This window comes from Zootoca vivipara, chromosome 15 (assembly GCF_963506605.1).
Source record: "Zootoca vivipara chromosome 15, rZooViv1.1, whole genome shotgun sequence".
In the NCBI taxonomy this organism is placed as follows: Eukaryota; Metazoa; Chordata; class Lepidosauria; order Squamata; family Lacertidae; genus Zootoca; species Zootoca vivipara.
The window spans coordinates 1999123-2018447 of record NC_083290.1 but is presented as its reverse complement, the minus strand read 5'-3'; the positions used below and the strand labels follow the sequence as shown (position 1 = coordinate 2018447).

At 50.4% G+C, this 19325-nt stretch overlaps 1 protein-coding gene across 4 annotated transcripts in view; it reads left to right on the top strand.

The window, feature by feature from the left end:
- CORO6 (coronin 6) overlaps positions 1-18990 on the top strand; it is a 22372-nt gene extending 3382 nt beyond the window's left edge. For 2 of the 4 annotated variants that reach the window (XM_035140233.2, XM_035140232.2), the window contains 10 exons: positions 1060-1275; positions 6939-7061; positions 8398-8527; positions 9010-9191; positions 12786-12905; positions 14860-14964; positions 15741-15886; positions 16805-16862; positions 17520-17750; positions 18391-18990. In XM_035140233.2, the coding sequence (XP_034996124.2) occupies positions 1078-1275; positions 6939-7061; positions 8398-8527; positions 9010-9191; positions 12786-12905; positions 14860-14964; positions 15741-15886; positions 16805-16862; positions 17520-17750; positions 18391-18513 (1416 nt within the window). In that variant the 5' untranslated portion in view covers positions 1060-1077 and the 3' untranslated portion in view covers positions 18514-18990. Of the gene's footprint in view, positions 1-1059; positions 1276-6938; positions 7062-8397; positions 8528-9009; positions 9192-10722; positions 10843-12785; positions 12906-14859; positions 14965-15740; positions 15887-16804; positions 16863-17519; positions 17751-18390 lie in introns of all 4 variants that reach the window. The other 2 variants (XM_035140234.2, XM_035140235.2) reach the window with 2 other exon arrangements.
- The last annotated feature ends 335 nt before the right edge of the window (positions 18991-19325 follow it).

The window sequence follows — 19325 nt, the reverse complement described above, 5'->3', positions numbered from 1 at the left end:
CAGACTAGAATTGGACGCAAACAATATTGATATCTCTCTCTCTCTCTGTGTATATGTTGCATAAAATAGACAAACGCGCACACACATATATTTTCTTGATCTGCATAACTAGTTCATGGCACCAGTTTTGACTTTTATCAATGCTGTGATTGAATTAGCAGTGCAAGAGCAATAAAAGGGTTGCTGTTGTTGTTGTTATTACTATTATTATTACTATTATTATTATTATTTTAAAAAATACTAACTCCCTGATGGGATTGGAGTGTTAATGGAATTGCTATTGGGGGGGGGGAGGTGTGAGAAGATGCTGGAGTTTACAGAAGCAGAAAAAATATTGAGGGGAGATACCTAAGCTTTCTCCCCCACCCTCTCTGTCCCACCCACCTTCCAAAAATAAAAATAGCCAAGGAAAGGAAAAGGGGAGGGAATGAAAAAGGAAAATGGGGTGTATGGGATAGAGTATCCTGGAGGAAATAATGGGTGACTTGCTCCCTGAACAGGGGCACTCTTGTGGGGAAAGGAGGGTGCGCTGCAACACTTTGTTGCTGCTCCCCCCCCCATTTTTTACAATAAAAAATTGAGGGGGTTTTAATATAAAAAACTGGGGGTATATCATGTGGGCTACATTTTTAGGCCTTTTGGAAGGTTTTATTTGTTTCATAAAACATCAAACAATAAAAATACTACTGAGAAAAGCTAACGACAGTAATAGAAGACTTTCAAAAATTAAAATAACAATAGACTAAAAACAGGTGAAAACTCACATCAGCTTTCTAAATGTCTGGGTAGGCTTATCTAAACAGGAATGTTTATGGAGGAGCTGAAAACAGTACAGGGAAGGCACCGTCAAGAGGCAGGGAGTTCCAGAGGTGCGGGTGCAGCCACACTACAGAGTGATTGTGGCAGGGCCAGTTCCTCAGATCAGAGCAGTTTATGGGGCAAGGCGATCTCCTCGGTCAACGGGCTTGGCTTGGGGTTGGCTCTGCTTCTTCTGTGTGCCCCCTGCTGACCCCCCCTCTCTCATTCTGTGTCCGCCCTTCCCCTCTGCCGCCCCAAAAGAAGCAGGATCCCTCCGCCATGAGTCGCCGGGTGGTGCGCCAGAGCAAGTTCCGGCACGTCTTTGGGCAGCCGGTCAAGGCCGACCAGATGTACGAGGACATTCGGGTCTCCAAGGTGACGTGGGACAGCTCCTTCTGCGCCGTCAACCCCAAGTTCGTGGCCATCATTGTGGAGTCTGGCGGCGGGGGGGCCTTCATGGTTTTACCCCTGGCCAAGGTACGTTTTTCCACTCACCGCTGGTGGGAGAGAGCATGTTTGGAGGAGGGGGAGGCGGATGGTTGCGAATGGTTGTTCGGCTAATAATAATGACTTGCATAGCATTCAATATCTGTATATTCAAAGCATGTTGCGTTCCTTATCTCTCTGCAACAACCCTGCGAGGTGGGCCAGTTGTCTTCTGCCCTGGAGTGTGGATGGAGTTTTGTGGCTTGAGGAGGGTACCTAGCAGCAGCCCCCCCCCCCAGTGTTGCTGGGTTCCAACTCTCATCATCCCCAGCCACGCTTGGGCTGCTGGGAGTTGTAGTCCAGAGGTGGTTGACTACAACTCCCAGCAGAACATTAGACAATTCGGGACAGGGAAAAGAAAGTCCGTATTCACTCAGGGTATAGTTAAACCATGGAACTCGCTGCGGCAGGAGGCAGAGACGGCTGCCAACTTGGATGGCTTTAAAGGTAAAGGGACCCCTGGCCATTAGGTCCAGTCGTGACCGATTCTGGGGTTGCGGCGCTCATCTCATGTTATTGGCCGAGGGAGCTGGTGTACAGCTTCCAGGTCATGTGGCCAGCATGACAAAGCCGCTTCTGGCGAACCAGAGCAGCTCACAGAAACGCCGTTTACCTTCCCGCTGGAGCGGTACCTATTTATCTACTTGCACTTTGACGTGCTTTCGAACTGCTAGGTTGGCAGGAGCTGGGACCGAGCAACGGGAGCTCACCCCGTCACAGGGATTCGAACCTCCGACCTTCTGATCAGCAAGCCCAAGGCTTAGTGGTTTAACCCACAACACCACCCACGTCTCTCTGGATGGCTTTAGAAGAGGACAAATTTCAGCAGCACCCTGTGTGATGTTAAAATTGCCCCGTGCCTCTTGCCCTCAGTTCTACGCCGCTGGCACCCAAGGCAGCCAAACTGGTCATGCTATCCTAAAATTGCTTCTGCTAGATGGGCCACTGGCCTGATCCACCGAACTCTCGTTATGTTGTAATGGAGGGCAAGGTAATATTTTTGCTGAGGGTTCAATAGCTTCACGTTGGTAGCCACTGCAGCAGAGGTGAAAAGTCTGATGCCCTTCAGACAGTTCGCAGGGTCTTAGAATTGCAGAGTTGGCAGGGACCCCCAAGGGTCATCCAGTCCAGCCCCCTACAATGCAGGAATCTCAGCTAGACCCTCCGTGACAGATGGCCGTCCAACCTCTGCTTCTAAAACCTCCATTGAAGGTTCTGTCGTCGAACAGCTCTTACCCTCAGAAAGTTGTTCTGATATTTAGTTGGACTTGTGACTTGAAGCCATTGGTTCGGGTCCTCCCCTGGGGAGCCGGAGAAAACAAGATTGCTCCATCTTCCGTGGGACAGCCCTGGAAGTGGTACAGCCCTGACTCACCTTTGCCGCATCTGTCTATCACCTGTACTTTGGTCCAGCATCACCTTGAAATCTGGGCACCCTCGCTTCTCACCTCCCGGTGTTTGGGAGAAGCAGAATTGATCAAAATCCTCCCTTTTGGCGTGACTATGAAAAACTGCCAGAGGTCTCTGTGCATTAGCTCAATCCTAGCCTTTTGGGGGGGGCGGCAGGGGAGAAGTTGCCTGAACCCCACCCCCTTCTGTTCCTGCATCCATTCTTGGGAAGAATTATTACCCCTTATTGTTATGCAACCTTGCATTTGAATTCTCAAGAGCTGTTTTTTTTTACAGGTAGGTAGCCGTGTTGGTCTGGATCGAAGTAAAATAAAAAAATTCCTTCAGTAGCACCTTAAAGACCAACTAAGTTTTTATTTTGGTATGAGCTTTCGTGTGCATGCACACTTCTTCAGATACAGTGAAGTGTATCTGAAGAAGTGTGCATGCACACGAAAGCTCATACCAAAATAAAAACTTAGTTGGTCTTTAAGGTGCTACTGAAGGAATTTTTTTGTTTTTTTTTTTAATCTCTCCACCACACATGCCCTGATATCCTCAGGCACAGCAGGGTTTCAGGGAGGGGGGGGTCCCAGCTGCCTCGGCAGGGGGCACTGTGTGGTTGTAGGAGAAAGGAGACCACCTGCCGTTCCCCTTTCTGAGGGGGCCATTTTTGTGTTACCATAAGAATGGAAAGGCCCCTTGCCAATGCTGGGCCTGCTGCTTAGATGAACATCTAGTAAGGAAGTGTTTTTTTTTGCTTTGTGGGGATCTGAATATATCAACCCCTTTGAGTCCCCACAAAGTTGCAGGAGTGGTGGGTGGGGAGAAATGAGTTGGATAAACTAGGTTTCTCTGTATTAAACCAGCAAGATAATTTCCTGGTCTTCTAAAACATGGAGGCTGTCACCCAATGTAAATGGATTTGCCAGCTGATTAATTGATGTAACCGCAGCTGATTAATCCGTGAACTGACTGAAGATCATTGGATCTTCCCTTAACAGGGGCCTTATTTTCTTGGGAGATTTATGTCTCTGCGAGAGGGTTTTGATTTTTCAATGAAAACGTGCTGTTAAAAAGAACCGCTAACATTAGTATCTCCCTCTCTTACATTTCCTAATTACAGTAACACACCAGGATGAAAGTAGGTTTTTATTTTGTTTTATAAAAGATAGCAAATGTGGACTTAGCTGTTTCTAATACAGCAGCTTGATTCTTTTAAGTGAATCAGCTGGCGCTTCCCATTCATAAACCTACAGCTTAGACGTTTTGCAACCTCACAGAGTTCTTTCGCATAATTCCAGCAGACCCATTGACACAAATGCATAAAAGCGTCTAAGCATAATAAGCATTTTTGACACACCGCCTTCTTGGTTACAACACAAGCACAATTGTGGGCCAGTGTGATGTTAATGGTTGGACTAGGACTCTGGGTGCGAGACCAAAGTTTGGATACCTGCTCTGCCATGGAGCTCATTAGATGACCTCAGGCCAGCCACTCATTCTCAGACTGACCTACCTCACAGGGTTGTTCTGAGGATATAGTGGGGGGGGGGAGAGCTATGTACGTCACCCTGAACTCCTTGGAGGCGAGGTGGGGTAAAGATAAAGAAACCGCTTGTGTTTCTCCAGTGAAGGTGCTGATTATTGCTACGTTGTATTCAACTTATGTTTCACTCAGCGTAGACCTATTGAAATTAATGGACCTAATTTAGTTTGCAATCCTGTACAGTTCTACTCAGAGGTCAGCCCCATAGAATTCATGGGTACATGAGTATAGGATTGCAGCTTGAGTCACACTTGTTAATTTCAGTAGGTCTAACTCTGATTAAAACAACAACAACAACAACAACAACAACTTATTTATACCCTGCCCACCCGGCTGGGTTTCCCCAGCCACTCTGGGTGGCTCCCAACCGAATATTAAAAACACAATACTGTACAGCGTTAAACATTGAAAACTTCCCTAAAGAGGGCTGCCTTCAGATGTCTTCTAAAAGTGAGATAGTTATTTATTTCCTTGACATCTGATGGGAGGGCGTTCCACAAGGCGGGTGCCACCACCGAGAAGGCCCTCTGCCATGTTCCCTGTAACCTCACTTCTCGCAGGGAGGGAACTGCCAGAAGGCTCTCGGTGCTGGACCTCTTGGTTGAATACCACCGATCATTATTGATTAAATGTCTTTTCTGTCCTTATGTCCAAAGGAGCCCAGGGTGGCAAACTCCCCGAGTGCAATTAAAAATAAAATAAAAACTTTATTTTAAAACCTTAAAAATACTGAAAAAACTTTTTTAAAAAGTAAACATTGTAAAACTTAAAGGAAAAAAAGCCCAGTGGTTTAATGGAAACATTAGAATATGGAGAGGAGTAAGATGGAGACCTGTGTTGATGCCACGTAAGTCAATGCCCAAGATGCAGAAGGGGCACCCCCCCAACTTCTCCTTCCCTGGTCTTTTGGGACTGGAGCCTCAAATAAAATGGTGTCCCCTCCCCTGGTTTTCCATTCTGGGCAGGCAATCTGGAAGGCTGGAACAGTTGATGGTCTTGTGGTAGTTGTTATAAGGATTTACTTACAGAATCAGCCTTGCTGGCATTTTGCAACAAGACAGGTCTCTTTTCCTTGAGGAGGCTAGTGATAGTATCTGTTAGGCCACTGAACAGGAGGCTGGACTAGATGGGCCACGAGCCTGATCCAGCAGCCAGGCTCTTCTGATATCCTTACATTAGCACAGGGGACTCTTGCACCTTTAATTGTGCAGGAAAATCCTTCTGTACATTTTAATTAAAGATGCAGTAGCCCCCTGATTATTATTATTTTTTGCATCCAGCCGTCCTACATAACTGAGGGGAGGGAGATTCCACGCCCTGATTCAGAATCCTGTTTAAAAATAAATAAATTCAAATTTATCCTCCTCTATGAACCAGATTTCTTTTATTGCTGGGGCTCTTTGGCTAAAGCGAAGCTCCTTTTCAGTTTTTTGACTTCATCCTCCAATGTGTTTGCAGTTCCTCCCGCTTTTGTGTCGCCTGCAGGCAAGGCTCCTTTTGTATGTGACGGGTAACTCGTCTTACGCCGCTGTGTCCAATTAAAAGGACGTCATAAAACCCCCAAGGGGTTGTACGAAACGCTCGTTTTACCCCGAGCAGATCCGTTGAAAACAAAGGGAGTGACTCATCTTGGGTCCGTGAATTTTGGCCGATTAGCTCTGAGCAAGATGTGGTTGAATGCATCCCAAAATGTTGATTGAAACCCCTCCCGATGTGTTCATTTTCCAGCTTTGTCTCTGCAGGACTTCTGTCCCCTGCTCCTGACCCCATCCCTCGCTTTCCTTTTTCACTGTCTTTTCCTTCCTGATGCCCCCCCCCCCGGCCTCTGAAGGGCCTCTCCCAGGTCCAAAACTTTCCCTCCCCTCCCCAGGCGATGGTTGAGAGATGGACAGACGAGAGCAGTTGGCCTTTCTGGGGACAGCGCTGTGCTCACAATAATGAATGACTCACTTCGGGAACAATTGAAATGATGGCAGGAAGTTGGGGGGGGGTCACTTTTTCCAGGGCTCAGGTTTCCAGCTGGGCTGTTTACTGCGTGACGCAGGGGGATCGGCCCGCCTGACAAGGCTGGCTCTCTCAAGGTCGTGTGGCTAAGGCAGAGGGTGGGATATCTCGGCTGGCTGAGCACGAGACACTTCATCTCAGGGTCATGGGTTCGAGACCCACGTTGGGTAAAAGATTCCTGCACTGCAGAGGGTTGGACTTGATGACCCTCATGGTCCCTTCCAACTTTATGATTCTGCGGTGAGAACAGATCAGTGATGGAACCATTTGCCTAGACCAGTGTCTCCCAAACTTGGGTCGCCAGCTGTTTTGGGACTACAGTTCCCATCATCCCTGACCATCCCTGCTAGGGATGATGGGAGTTGTAGTCCAAAAACAGCTGGAGACCCAAGTTTGGGAAACCCTGGGCCCTGGAACATTCCCTCAAGCAGAGATTGGACAGGCATCTCCTGGAGATGCCCTAGCTCTAGATTCTTCTAGCTCTGGGCTGGACTAGATGACCCTCGAGTCCCCCTGACGACTCTTAGTATTCTATGTGTTGATAATATACTTTACTGTTAGCTGGAAAAAGTTCTGCGACCTAACATACCCTGTTCAGCAGGGCAGGAAACCTTTAGTAGGTTGGCCTTCTTTTTGTGGGTTGGGGGCCAAGTGTGTGGGGAGAGGAGGGCTGCCTTTCCCAGAAATTCCCAAGATCTCTGTGTGTTTACAGACCGGCCGTGTGGACAAGAACATCCCCCTGGTGACGGGGCATACGGCCCCCGTGCTGGACATTGACTGGTGCCCCCACAACGACAACATCATTGCCAGTGCCTCCGAAGACACAACCGTCATGGTAAGCGATGGCACCTTCGGAGCAAAAGCGTGGCCAGTCGAGGGAGACACCAACATCCTGAATATTGGCAATTTCCTCCTATTTTTAGAGGGGAGGATGTTTCTAATCGGCAAATGGGGCATGTACTGGACGTGGGTCTGTACCCTGTTTCTCATATTTTAAGGCATCCCCATAAAATAAGCCATAGCAGGATTTTTAAGCATTCAAGGAATATAAGCCATACCCCGAAAATAAGACATAGTGATAGGCGCAGCAGCAATGCCGGCCGCGGCAGGAGGAGGAGGAGGAAAAATAAGACACCCCCTGAAAATAAGCCATAGTGTGTTTTTTTGAGGAAAAAATAAATATAAGACGTGTCTTATAATATGAGAAACACGGTACCTGTAGACACCTCATCAGTTTGGGTGCCCGGATGTAGTACAACAGCATTTTTCGGAGGTGGCATGGGGGGGGGGAGATGATTCAAACGCATCAGGTCGGGGTTTTTAGGGCCCCTCCACCTTTTGCTCAAAGCACACAGAACCAGCCTCCTCTTCCAAGCCAGGGAGTGTGGCCGTTTGTCTTTAAATCACTGGAAAAGGTGTCAAGGGCTGTTTATAGCTGGCCGGCCGCGTCCTCAGCCTGGCGTCTGACTTGCCTGGTATGATGCAGCGTTTTGGGCTAAGAATAGCTCGGCGCACGACAACTCAGCAACTAAGAATAGTTGGCTCTGTGGCCTTGGCCGGAGGGCGGGCGGGCGGGAATGAAGAAGGCGGCAGCTTCCTCTGATTCCCCCCGCCCCCCCAAAAAAATCCTCTTCCTCCCCTTTTTCTTCTCCTTTCGCAAAGAAAATCTTCCATGGAAGATTTTTTTTAAAAAAAATATATGTGTTTATCTTTGAGTTCATGGAATGTAGGCAGCTGCCTTATCCGGAGTCAGGTCCATTGAGTTCACTGTTGTCTACACTGACTGGCAGCTGCTCTTCAGGGTTTGAATCGGGGTTATCCGTCCCTACCTGAAGGTGCTAGGGATTGAAGTTGGGACCTTCTGCATGCAAAGCAGGTGATCTGTCACAGAGCTGCACTGCCTCCTCCTCTAAAATTGGAACAAGTTCCTAGTCCTCATGGTTCTTAATTAAAAGGCTGGTTTAAACAGGAACAAACCATGGGCCCATTTAGCTCAGCGTGGTCTGCACTGACCAGGGGTATTTCCCTGGGGTTTCAGGCAGGGGGAGCCTTATCCCAGCCCCAACTGGAGGTGCCATTGGGGCTAGAACCTGGGACCTTCTGCATGCAGAGCAGGTGCTGAATGCCTCTGAGTTGCTGCCGTCTCCATCGCCGCCTCTTTGTCCCACCAGGTGTGGCAGATCCCCGACTACATCCCCATGCGCAACCTGACGGAGCCAGTCGTCACCCTCGAAGGGCATTCCAAGCGGGTGGGGATCCTGACCTGGCACCCCACAGCACGCAACATCCTCCTGAGCGCAGGTGAGACCCTCTCCCCAGATTCAGGCCCCTCGCTGTGCCTGGTATGCTTATTTAAAGCCTGCAACTCCCAGCGTCCCAAGCCATTGGCTGGGAGGGCACCAAGTTGGCAAAGGCTGCTGCTTTGAGCTCCTTGGAGGGAAGGTAGGATTCAAATACAACATCAAGTAGCGTATGTCGTACTAGGGGCTGCCTTCTTGGCACATCCTCTGCTAAAACAGCTCACCTGGACCTCACCTGCCACCCTTTCGTCCTGCTGGAGTAGGCATGGCCACCTACTGGCAGCCACAGTTACTGCAGCGTGACGACAGCCTTACATGCATCTGTATATAGTAAGATATTTGTCTCGATCAGCCTTCCTGCAATGTGATGAAGCCTTCCAAATGTTTGAGGATTGCAGCTCTCATCACAGCTGACTGTTCTGTCACGCCAGGCTGACTGATGCCTCCTTTTGGCCCTTTCCCAATTCCCCTTCCTTCCTGCAGGGGGCGACAACGTCATCATCCTCTGGAACGTGGGCACTGGGGAGGCGCTCCTGACCCTGGACGACCTGCACACCGACCTCATCTACAATGTCTGCTGGAACCACAACGGGAGCCTCTTTGTCACCACCTGCAAGGACAAGCACCTGCGGATCATTGACCCCCGGCAACACCTGGTTGTGGCAGTGAGTAGCCGCTGCTCACCCCAGCCTGCCACTGAGCATGTCTGGACAGCCTCTCCTGCTCCCTGGCTTGTCTCTCCTTCCCTCTCTCCCCTCCCTGCCCTGGGACAGACATCTAAGGGTAAGCAGTGTGGCTCAGATTCCCTTGGACCTGTGGGTCTGTTGCTAGACTCCAACTCCCATCAGCCAGCATGCTCAATGGTCGGGGACAACGGGAGCTAGAGCTCCCTAGATGCTTGACAGCTCGTAGCGGAAGCGGTGGGCGGACTCTGCACATGCTCAGAGGCCCACTCTTCAGGCACCCTCAGGGGTACTTTTCTCCCCACGCTGTCCCCAAGCTTAACAGTGGGGTGTTCCCGTTCGAGTGTGTAGCCACTTTGAGGTGCTTTTAAACATATGTATTTATTTATTTCATAAAAGTTATACGCTGCTTGATTGTAGAAAACCGCAAAGCAGTTTACAAAAAGGATAGAACAAGAACACTAAGAAAAGAATCGCAGCAATCATTTAAAGCTTTCAAAAAGTTAAAATGACAATAGATTAAAAGCAAATTAAAACTCTCGCCACTTGCTTAGGCTTCTATAAACAAAAATGGTTTTAGCAGGTGCCAAAAAAAGGGACAGTGGAGGCACCTGTCTGATATCAACAGGCAGGAAGTTCCAAGGTATTTTATTTTATTTTGCTTTTTTAATGGATGAGCCTCTTTGACATCCCAAATGAGCCAGGGGTGCGAAGCGATCCTGCTCACATCGTGATGGAGATACGGTGTCAGGAGAAGTAAGATTGTGGTCCTCATGGTTCAAAAGAAATATCTGGTTTCGAGAGGAAGCTGCCTTAGGCTGAGTGAGACTCTTGGTCCACCTGGCCCAGTATTGTCTGCACTGACTGGCAGCAGCAAGGCAGAGTTGCAGGCAGGCGCATTTCTCAGCCCTGCCTGGAGATACCATTAAGATCCTGGGACATTCTGCATTCAGGGCAGATGCTCTCCCAGTGAGCCAGTGAGCTCTGACGCTTTCCATCTGGGAAGGGGCAAAACAGCACCGATCTGTATGTTTATGGCAGTTAAACTGGGCTTTTTTCGCGATCTGTTAACTGGGACGCGGTTTGCAAAGCCAGATCTGGTTTCGTCTCAGACCCAAAGCACCCTCCTTTAGGATCCGTCCCCCGTTTTGACCCAAAGCACCCTCCTTTAGGATCCGTCCCCCGTTTTGCACTTGCACAGACGTAAAAACGAGCCTCTACGTTAAAGGGATGTGAGTGCTCTCTGTCAGGGACACAGGGAGCAGAGAAGAGCCTGCTGGATCAGACTCACGCCAGCCTCTTCTCACAGTGGCCAACCAGGTGCCTGGGCCAAGCCCTCGAGCAGGATTCGAACACAGGAGCAGCTCTCCCTTCCTGTGATTATCCCGGCAAAGAGCTGTGTCCCTTCTTCCTCTCCTCCCCGGAGTGTGCTCTTACTTGGACCTCTACTAACCTCGCCTTGTGTGTCTGTCTCTCTGTTTGCTCCTAACCTGCTTAACCCTGCGGCCGCCAGGAGAAATTCAAGCCCCACGAAGGCGCCCGTCCTGTCCGAGCCACCTTCATGGCCGATGGCAAGGTCTTCACCACCGGGTTTAGCAAGATGAGCGAGCGGCAGCTAGCGCTTTGGGACTTGGTATGGCTTGGGGAGGGGGGGGGACACCTCTGGGGCTGCATGACGGACGGTGGGGAGGTGTGTGTGTGTGTGTGTGTGTGTGTGTTTCTCGGGAGGTGGTGGGCTAGCCTGGCCTTTCTACCAGCAGGAGGAGATGAGAAGGAAGGAGAGCATATTGAAAGCCATATCCCGGGAATCACCTCTGGTATTTTGGGAGGAAACTGTCTAAACCACAACAAAGGCCTACCAGAAATGTGTGCTAACCACAGTTTCCCCTTTCATTATCAAGGGGGGGCAGGTGGAGAAACCTCACTCTCTCTCCCCCCCACCCCCCGCGAATCATTCAGAAAACTTTTTGAACTGGTTGCCTGGAGCCGGTTTTAACTCGCCCCAGGCAACCAGACACATCTGCTAGGGCTCCCCTTGCTCTCTGTTCCATGATCTGCAGAGATGTGGATGTGAACGGAGATAAGAGGGAAAGGTTAGGGACAGATTAGGAAACACTGACTCTGGACTACATTAAAAGCCAATTTCCTTTCCCTGAAGAATCTTGGGAAGTGTAGTTTAAGGGCGCTGGGAATTGTAGCACTTTGTGGTGGTTAAACTACAGTTCCCAAGATTCTTGGGGGGGGGATAATGTGCTCTAAATGTATTATTATTATTATTATTTATTATCATTATTATTTATTATTATTATTATTATTATTATTATTATTATTATTATTATATTCCGCCTTTCCTCTAAAGAGCACAAGGAGGTGTACTTAATTCTCCCCCTCCATTTTATCCTCACAACAACCCCGTGATGTAGGTTAATCTGAAAGACTGGCCGACGGTGAGCATCATGGTCAGGTGGGGATTCGAACCCTGCTCTCCCAGGTCTTAGCCTAGCACTCTAACCACTACACCACACTGCAAGAATGTGTCCCCATGGAGTGGGGAATGAGCAGTGCTGCCCTCTGTGGCTTTTCCTCAGTTTTGCCACTTGGGGGCGCATCTCTCAAGGAAAAGAGACACCAGAGAATTACAGTACAGTGGTACCTCTACTTACAAATAACTCTACTTACGAATTTTTCTACTTACAAATGGAGCTCCGTCTGCCATCTTGGATGCGGATTTTTTCTACTTATGAATTTTTAGATAGGGTTGCTTCGACTTACGAATTTTTTCTCTCAATGCTTTCCTATGGGATTCGACTTACAATTTTTTTCGACTTACAAATGTGTGTTCGGAACGCATTAAATTCGTAAGTAGAGGTAGCACTTACAGGGATATCCCACCACACAGTGAGTTTTATTAGAAACTAGCTGGCCCTGCCACGCATTGCTGTGGCTAATTCCTGTGACTGCCACCACCCTGTCCCGTCCCATGACGTATCATGCCCCCTCTTCCCCCCACCGCCGGCTCATCCCTGTGACTGGTCCCACCGTGTCCTGACCCAGGCGAGTCCGTACCTCCATTCGGCCTAGTTTGTAAAGGCTTCAGCCTAGTATGTGAATGGCAGCCGAGGTGCTGTTTAGAGGGAAGGTTCTATAGGTGCAGTACCCATGTAACCACCACTAGAGGGTGCTGGTTTGCAACCTGGTTCTTTTCCCAGCATGCACTTTTGGCTGAGTGGTGCGTTCTGGAACAGGGTTTTTTGGGGGGTTTCACCTGGCGGAGGTGTGGCATCTGTCTTTGGTAACTTTCTAAGGTCCATCGGACATTCGCATGGGATGTTGTGTCAAAATTTGAGCGCAACTGGTCAAGCGGTTTCGGTGAAAAGTGGATACCCACCCACATGCCCTTTTTACGTTTTTATATATATAGATAAAGGTGAGGTACGTGAATAATGACCTTCCTTGAGAAATCTCGAGGGGCAGCAGCTCCCGGCCGCCAATCTCTCTCTCCGTCCTTCTCACCTCCTCCTCGCTTTTCCTTTCCACACACCCTTTTTAACCCTTTCTCTCCCCTGCTCGCCCCAGGAAAGGTTTGCCCCCCACGAAGGGATGCGGCCGATGCGGGCTGTCTTCACCCGCGATGGACTTGTCTTCACCACAGGGTTCACTCGCATGAGCCAGCGAGAGTTGGGACTCTGGGATCCGGTAGCTCAGCCACGCATGGTGTGGAGTGTTTCCCCACCCCCCCACCCCACCCCCAGGAACCTGGGCGCTTTCTGCGACATTGCCACCTCTCTCGGCACGCCGAGTGTTTGGAGCCAGGCCAGAGTCGGGCAGCTGCAAAGTTCAGGCGAGGGGACATGTGATCAAAGGCATTAATGCGCAGAGGAACATCAGAGGAACATGGATCCAATGGGGCTGGTCTAGTCCACCATCCTGTTCTCACCCATGTGGGCCATCCTCTCATTCAGTGTTTCCCAAACTTGGGTCTCCAAATGTTTTGGACTACAGCTCCCATTATCCTTGGCTAGCAAGACCAGTAGCCGGGGATGATGGGAATTGTAGTCTGGAAACAGGCAGAGACCCAAGTTTGGGAAACAACAGCTCTAATTCACACGCGCATAAAGAATCAGGCGTTGTAGCTGCTTCTTGCTCACTGACAAGGCATTTTGAACTGATTTGCATTGCTCAGTCAGTAGAGCACGAGACTCTTCATCTCAGGGTTGTGGGTTCAAGTCCCACGTTGGGCAAAATATTTCTGCATCACAGGGGTTTAGATTAGATGACCCTCGTGGTCCCTTCCAACTCTCCGGTTCTAAGATTCTAAGACAGAGGTGGCCTATAGCTAACGTTAGTCCTACTCAGAGTAGACCCACTGAAATTAACAGAGGTGGCTATCTGAGGTTCATCCCTTTCCCTGTTTTGCCCCTGGAAGGCGCATCTCTAAGTTGCTTCCTGGAAGATGTAGTCTTTCAATGCCTTCTCGGTGTTGGATTAGGTGGCGCTGAGGACTTCATCCCCCATCATGCATTGTGCAGGAGGCCAACTTTACCACATTCCCCTGAGTAGAAGGATCGTTGGATTCTAATCCAGCCACCATTAGAGGCAAATGCCATGTTCCTGGAACCTTGCAGTGGTGTGGATTTGCAGGCGCGTGTGCTTGTGGGGAGGGGGGGGGATGAAAACCACAGAGCATGCTGGGAATGCTGTGCTCCTAAGTGTGCAAAACAGAGGTGGGGTTTCTAGTTGGGGGGTCGGCCCCTACCTGGGGGCAGGGAGAGGCATCTCCACCGCCACCACCCAATGAGAAGTGTTAATCCCAGAGCTGCCACAGGGTGGGCTGTGTTGCCAGGCCTTTACACACCTGGCATTTGGCATAGCCTGCCTAGACTTCCCGCTCCAAGGCCAGCTGCGTGCTTGAAGAATGACCTGGCCCACAGCACATGCTCAGAGGCACGCAGTCTCCTTGTTTTGCTCCTCCTGGCACGGGAACCCAAAAGTCAAGGTGGTGGAAGGAAGGCGATTCAAACGCCTGACAAAGGGAAGCAGGGGGGTGTCCCTAGCTTAATGGGCTTCGTTGGCGGGTCAGACTAGATATCCTTTGAGATGCCTTTCAGTGGAGCTCAGTGGCAGAGCCCCTGCTTTTAGAAACATTGCACGCTGCCTTTGTAGACCAGGCATCCCCAAACTTCGGCCCTCCAGATGTTTTGGACTACAATTCCCATCTTCCCCGACCACTGGTCTTGTTAGCTAGGGATCATGGGAGTTGTAGGCCAAAACATCTGGAGGGCCGCAGTTTGGGGATGCCCTTTGTAGACCATGCCAGGCTCTTTCTCCATATTGCCCAGTGTTGTCTGCACTGACTGGCAGCGCCTCGCCGGGTCTTTGGCAGGAGAAGCTCTTTTCCCATCACAGGCTACCAGTTTCTGGAGATGCCAGATTTCGAACCTGGGACCACCTGCGTGCAAAGTGGGGGCTCTGCTACTGAGCTCCAGGCTCCCTCTCCACTTGGCTCCTGTGGCTAAGAGGGAGATCGAGTAGAGCTGGGCTATTGGCTGAGAAAAGCCATCCGAATTTGTGTGTGTGTGTGATTGCTGTGCCAAGATTGTGTCTGGTCTGGTTTTCCCCCTGTGCCCTGACACCCCCCTTCTTCCTGCAGAAGAACTTCGAGGAGCCCATAGCCCTCCAGGAGATGGACACAAGCAACGGGGTTCTCCTTCCCTTCTATGACCCTGATTCCAGCATAGTCTACCTGTGTGGCAAGGTAAAAAGTAGGAGGCTGTAGGATTCCTGTCTGGCCACAGAAGAGATGGGGCACTAGAACCCCTGAGACCAACTTCCCCCATTTCTCCCACTTTCCATTTTGGGCATTCTTAGAATTGTTACCCGAGCTTGCTTGCTTGCTTTCCTCTACCCTCCTCCACCCTTTTCCTTTTGCAACAACACTTCTTCTGCGGCATAGTGGCCTGTAAGAGTGTCTTGTGCTCCTGGGGTTCAGCCATGAAGCTCCCTGGGAGACCTCACGCACTGGCCACACACTCTCTCAGCCTGCCTACCTTGCAGGGTTGTGAGGATAAAACAAGGAAGTGGGCGAAGAGTCTCCAGGACTGATATCCAAGGAAACAGTTTGCCTTTCAGAAAAGTGGAAAGATGCTCAAACATATGGATTTAGCTTCTTGGATTTTGGATTTATGTAGATTTTGAGGGTTTGGGGTTTTGTTTTTGTTTTTATCTTTAAAAATATATTTTGATGTTTTGAGATATTTTGGATTTTTTTAAGTTTTGATTTGTAGAAAGAGAGCTCTCCCCTAAGGCATGCCTTACCCTGATTTTCAAAAATGTGTGTGCATTTTTTCCTATTTATATTAACCTTTCCACTTGGGGCATCCCCTATCCCTGCTTTGCAAACTTCCGTGCTGATAAAAACGCAGCGAACTTTTCCTTGCACCCTGAAATGTGTGAGATTCACGCTAACTAATTAAAAAACAAAAAACAAAAAGCCAAGTTACTTCCCATCCTAAATCTCCTGCTTCCGTGCAGGGGGACAGCAGCATCCGGTACTTTGAGATTACGGACGAAGCCCCCTACGTCCATTACCTGAGCACCTACAGCAGCAAAGAACCCCAGCGAGGGATGGGCTTCATGCCCAAGAGAGGCCTGGATGTCAGCAAATGCGAGATTGCCAGGTATGGCTCAAGTTCCAAGAGGTGGAGGGTGGCTTGAGAGGTGTGGGGAGAAGGACCTTCCTAAGGTAAGTTTGTGGCTTCGGAAAGGAAAAAAAAAATCAGTTATTACCAACCTCAGCTGGTGCATGCCAGCCTGACAAGAATTGGACGTGAATTGCATCACAGAACTGTAGCTTTGAAGGGGCACCCCAAAGGTCATCTGGCCCAACCCCCTGCAATGCGGGGATCACAGCTAAAGGGTCCCTGACAGATGGCCGTCCAACCTCTGCTTAAAAAAGAAAGAGAGTCCATCCCCTTCCAAGGGAGTCCCTTCCGCTGTCAAACGGCTCTTAATCAGTGAATCACCCAGTGGGCCTCCCTGGAGAGCATGTTTCACTGATGGAGGGGCCACCACCGAGAAGGCCATTTCCCCAATGGCTGCTAGCTCCATCTAGGTCAGTGGGATCTGAATAAAAGCCCCCAACAAACACGACCTCAGTGGATGGTGCAGCCCAGTGTCCGGGGAGCTGATACTTAAGGTGTTGGCGGTGCAAGAATCTAGCATGGGTTAAAAGGTTGTGCCTGCCCCATAACCCACAGAGGGGGAGCCGCAGCCCAGGGCCCAGGTGCTGCTCTCCAAGCCTCTCTTCCCGGCCCTCGAAACTTTCCCCTGGCCGCAGCCCTTTTCCCTCACTGGCCCCACACCTGGTGGTTTTTGCCTGGCTGGAAAATGCCTCTCGAAACTCTGACCGTGGCTCTTCACTTGCCGGGATGGAGGATGCAGAGGTGGGTGGGTGTGTCTGTGTACAAAATTTGTTGCTCCCCACACTTTTGCCTCTGGCCTCACCCCAGTCCTGGCATGCTGCCCCCAGACTGAAAAACAGGCTCCCTGCCCTCACCTGACCTCGTGTCCCCCTTTGCCTCTCCCCCATGAAACAGGTTTTTCAAGCTGCACGAACGCAAATGCGAGCCCATTGTAATGACCGTTCCACGAAAGGTGAGCAAAAAAGAAGATTCGGGGACCGTGGGCATGTAAATTTGAACTGGGGAGGGGAGGGAAGAGCCATTATTGGGGACACCCCCTCCCCAGGCTGCATCAGTTTCCCAGTATACCTGAGCTACAAGTCACGTCAGACCCAGAATCCAGGCTTGGTGGGAGTCATAGTTTAGGAGCACCCGGAGGGCTAGAGGCTCCCCCATGCCTGCTCTAGAACCGTGGTTCCCAAAATGGGCAATAGTGCCCCCTGGGGGAGGTTGGAGTACTTAGGGGGGCACTAAGAGGCAAGGGGGGTGGTGTGTGTGTGTGCTAGAGGGGTAAATGACTATCAGACTTTGAAAAACTGGGGAAAGTTCACTAATTCTATTTAATTAATTAAACCAAATAGTTTAAATTTTGTTTGGAAGAAATGTGCAATTAATGGTTGCTGCTTGGAATTTTATTGTAATATCGTCTTCCTGAATTGCTATTCTGAAATCTAAATAATGCTGTTTGTAGAGGAGGGGAGGGGGCATGGGGTGAGTTTACGGAACGGGGTGTGTGTGTGTGGCCCCCAAATGTTTGGGAGCCATTGTTCTAGGTGGAGCAGGGCATTATGGGTAGCAAGGACAGCACAGTCTGGAATCTCTCCTGTTCCCTCCTTCCTGTCCTGGGCAGTCCGACCTCTTCCAAGACGATTTATATCCGGACACGCCGGGTCCTGAACCCGCACTGGAGGCAGACGAGTGGCTGTCGGGAAAGGACGCGGAGCCCATCCTGGTTTCGTTGCGGGACGGCTACGTCCCTGTCAAGAACCGGGAGCTCAAGGTCACCAAAAAGAACATCCTGGACAGCAGACCCCCCACAGGGCCACGGCGAAGCCAGTCCACTTGCGACACAAACCTTTCGGTGAGTTTTTCTCATCCACTCAGGGTCTGGAGCGGGGTAAACTTGATGGCTGTGAAAGGGGAATGCTCTCTGCTGCTAGAGTCAAATCAAGTTGCGGCGCCACCTGGTGGCGGTTGGAGAAACAACCACGCAATGCCCTTCAACGCACTTTGATGCTGTTCAGTTTCCTCCAAAGTGGAAGTTTCAAGGGGGCTGCGGAGTGGACCCGAATGGCTACGACATTGGTGGAGGCTCACAATGCTGTGGGCTAGAAGCTTGCTTTTCCCCAACCGAAGGAATGAAGGGTTGAGACCTTTCTCAGGGAGCGTGGTGGGGTCCCCTAAGTTCTTCCTAATGTTTAGGTGGAATCTTCAAACTACAAGAAAGAAGATTCCACCTAAACATTAGGAGGAACTTCCTGACAGTAAGAGCTGTTCGGCAGTGGAATTTGCTACCAAGGAGTGTGGTGGAGTCTCCTTCTTCGGAGGTCTTTAAGCAGAGGCTTGACAGGCATATGTCAAGAGTGCTTTGATGGTGTTTCCTGCTTGGCAGGGGGGTTGGACTGGATGGCCCTTGTGGTCTCTTCCAATTCTATGATTCTAACTCTTGCCTTTCTCTCTCTTTCTTTCTCCATCCCTTCTCCCCACCTGCTCCCCCAAAGCGCTCCGCCTTGGAGGAGCTTCTTGAAGAGATCCGGTCCTTGCGGCAAACTGTCCAAGCTCACGAGAAGCGCATCTCTGACCTGGAAAACAAACTCTGCCAGTTCACCAACGGGACAGACTAGCAACTCCGCCCACCCTCCCCGAAAAACCCACCCAACAGCCTTGGCCATGCCTGGGGACACCCTCCACCGGAGACCCGGATTCTGCCTCTTTCCCCCTTCCCGGAGACTCTGCTGCTTATTCTCCCATGCTCAGCGGACGTTTGCAGTGGGGAGCTGGGACACCCCCTCCCCACCTACTGGAAATGACCCACCACCACCCTGACCTCCACCCCTAGCTTGGACTTTGATCTTAGCTGCTTTGGAACGACAGGCAAGACCTTTTCGGGGAGGGGGCAGAGAGAGTGAAGATGAGAGGGATCATATCCTGGCTCCCCACCCTGTCCCAAACTGGGCCCGACACCCACCCTCTACCTCATCCTGCCTTCTCCTTGCCACGGAACAGGACAACTGTGTTATTTTTTTGGGGGGGGTGTTCCACGTGTGTTTTGGGGTGCAGTGACTGGGGTGGGGGGGTTGAGATTTGAGGTTGAATGGAGACTGGGGGCGATGGGGGATGAGGGAAGTGGGGGCAGGCATTGTTTTCTGGGTGGGGGGAGAGACAGACCCTGCGGGCGGGGGCAGACATTGGCCAGGGGAGAGCACATCGGGTAGCCGCTGTGCTGAGCGAACCGGTGGGGCATTATGGGATGGCTCGGAACCATTATTCAGAACCCTGATGAGTTGCCTCACTTCTTTGGTTGTTGGGGGGCGGGTTGTTCTCTGCAATATTTGGTGGGGTTGGGTGGAGTGCCAGCTGGTTAAAAGGGGGCGGAGATATTTGTAGGCCATCCCTGATTTGTGCCCAGGCTTGCGAGGATGTGCCAATGAATTTT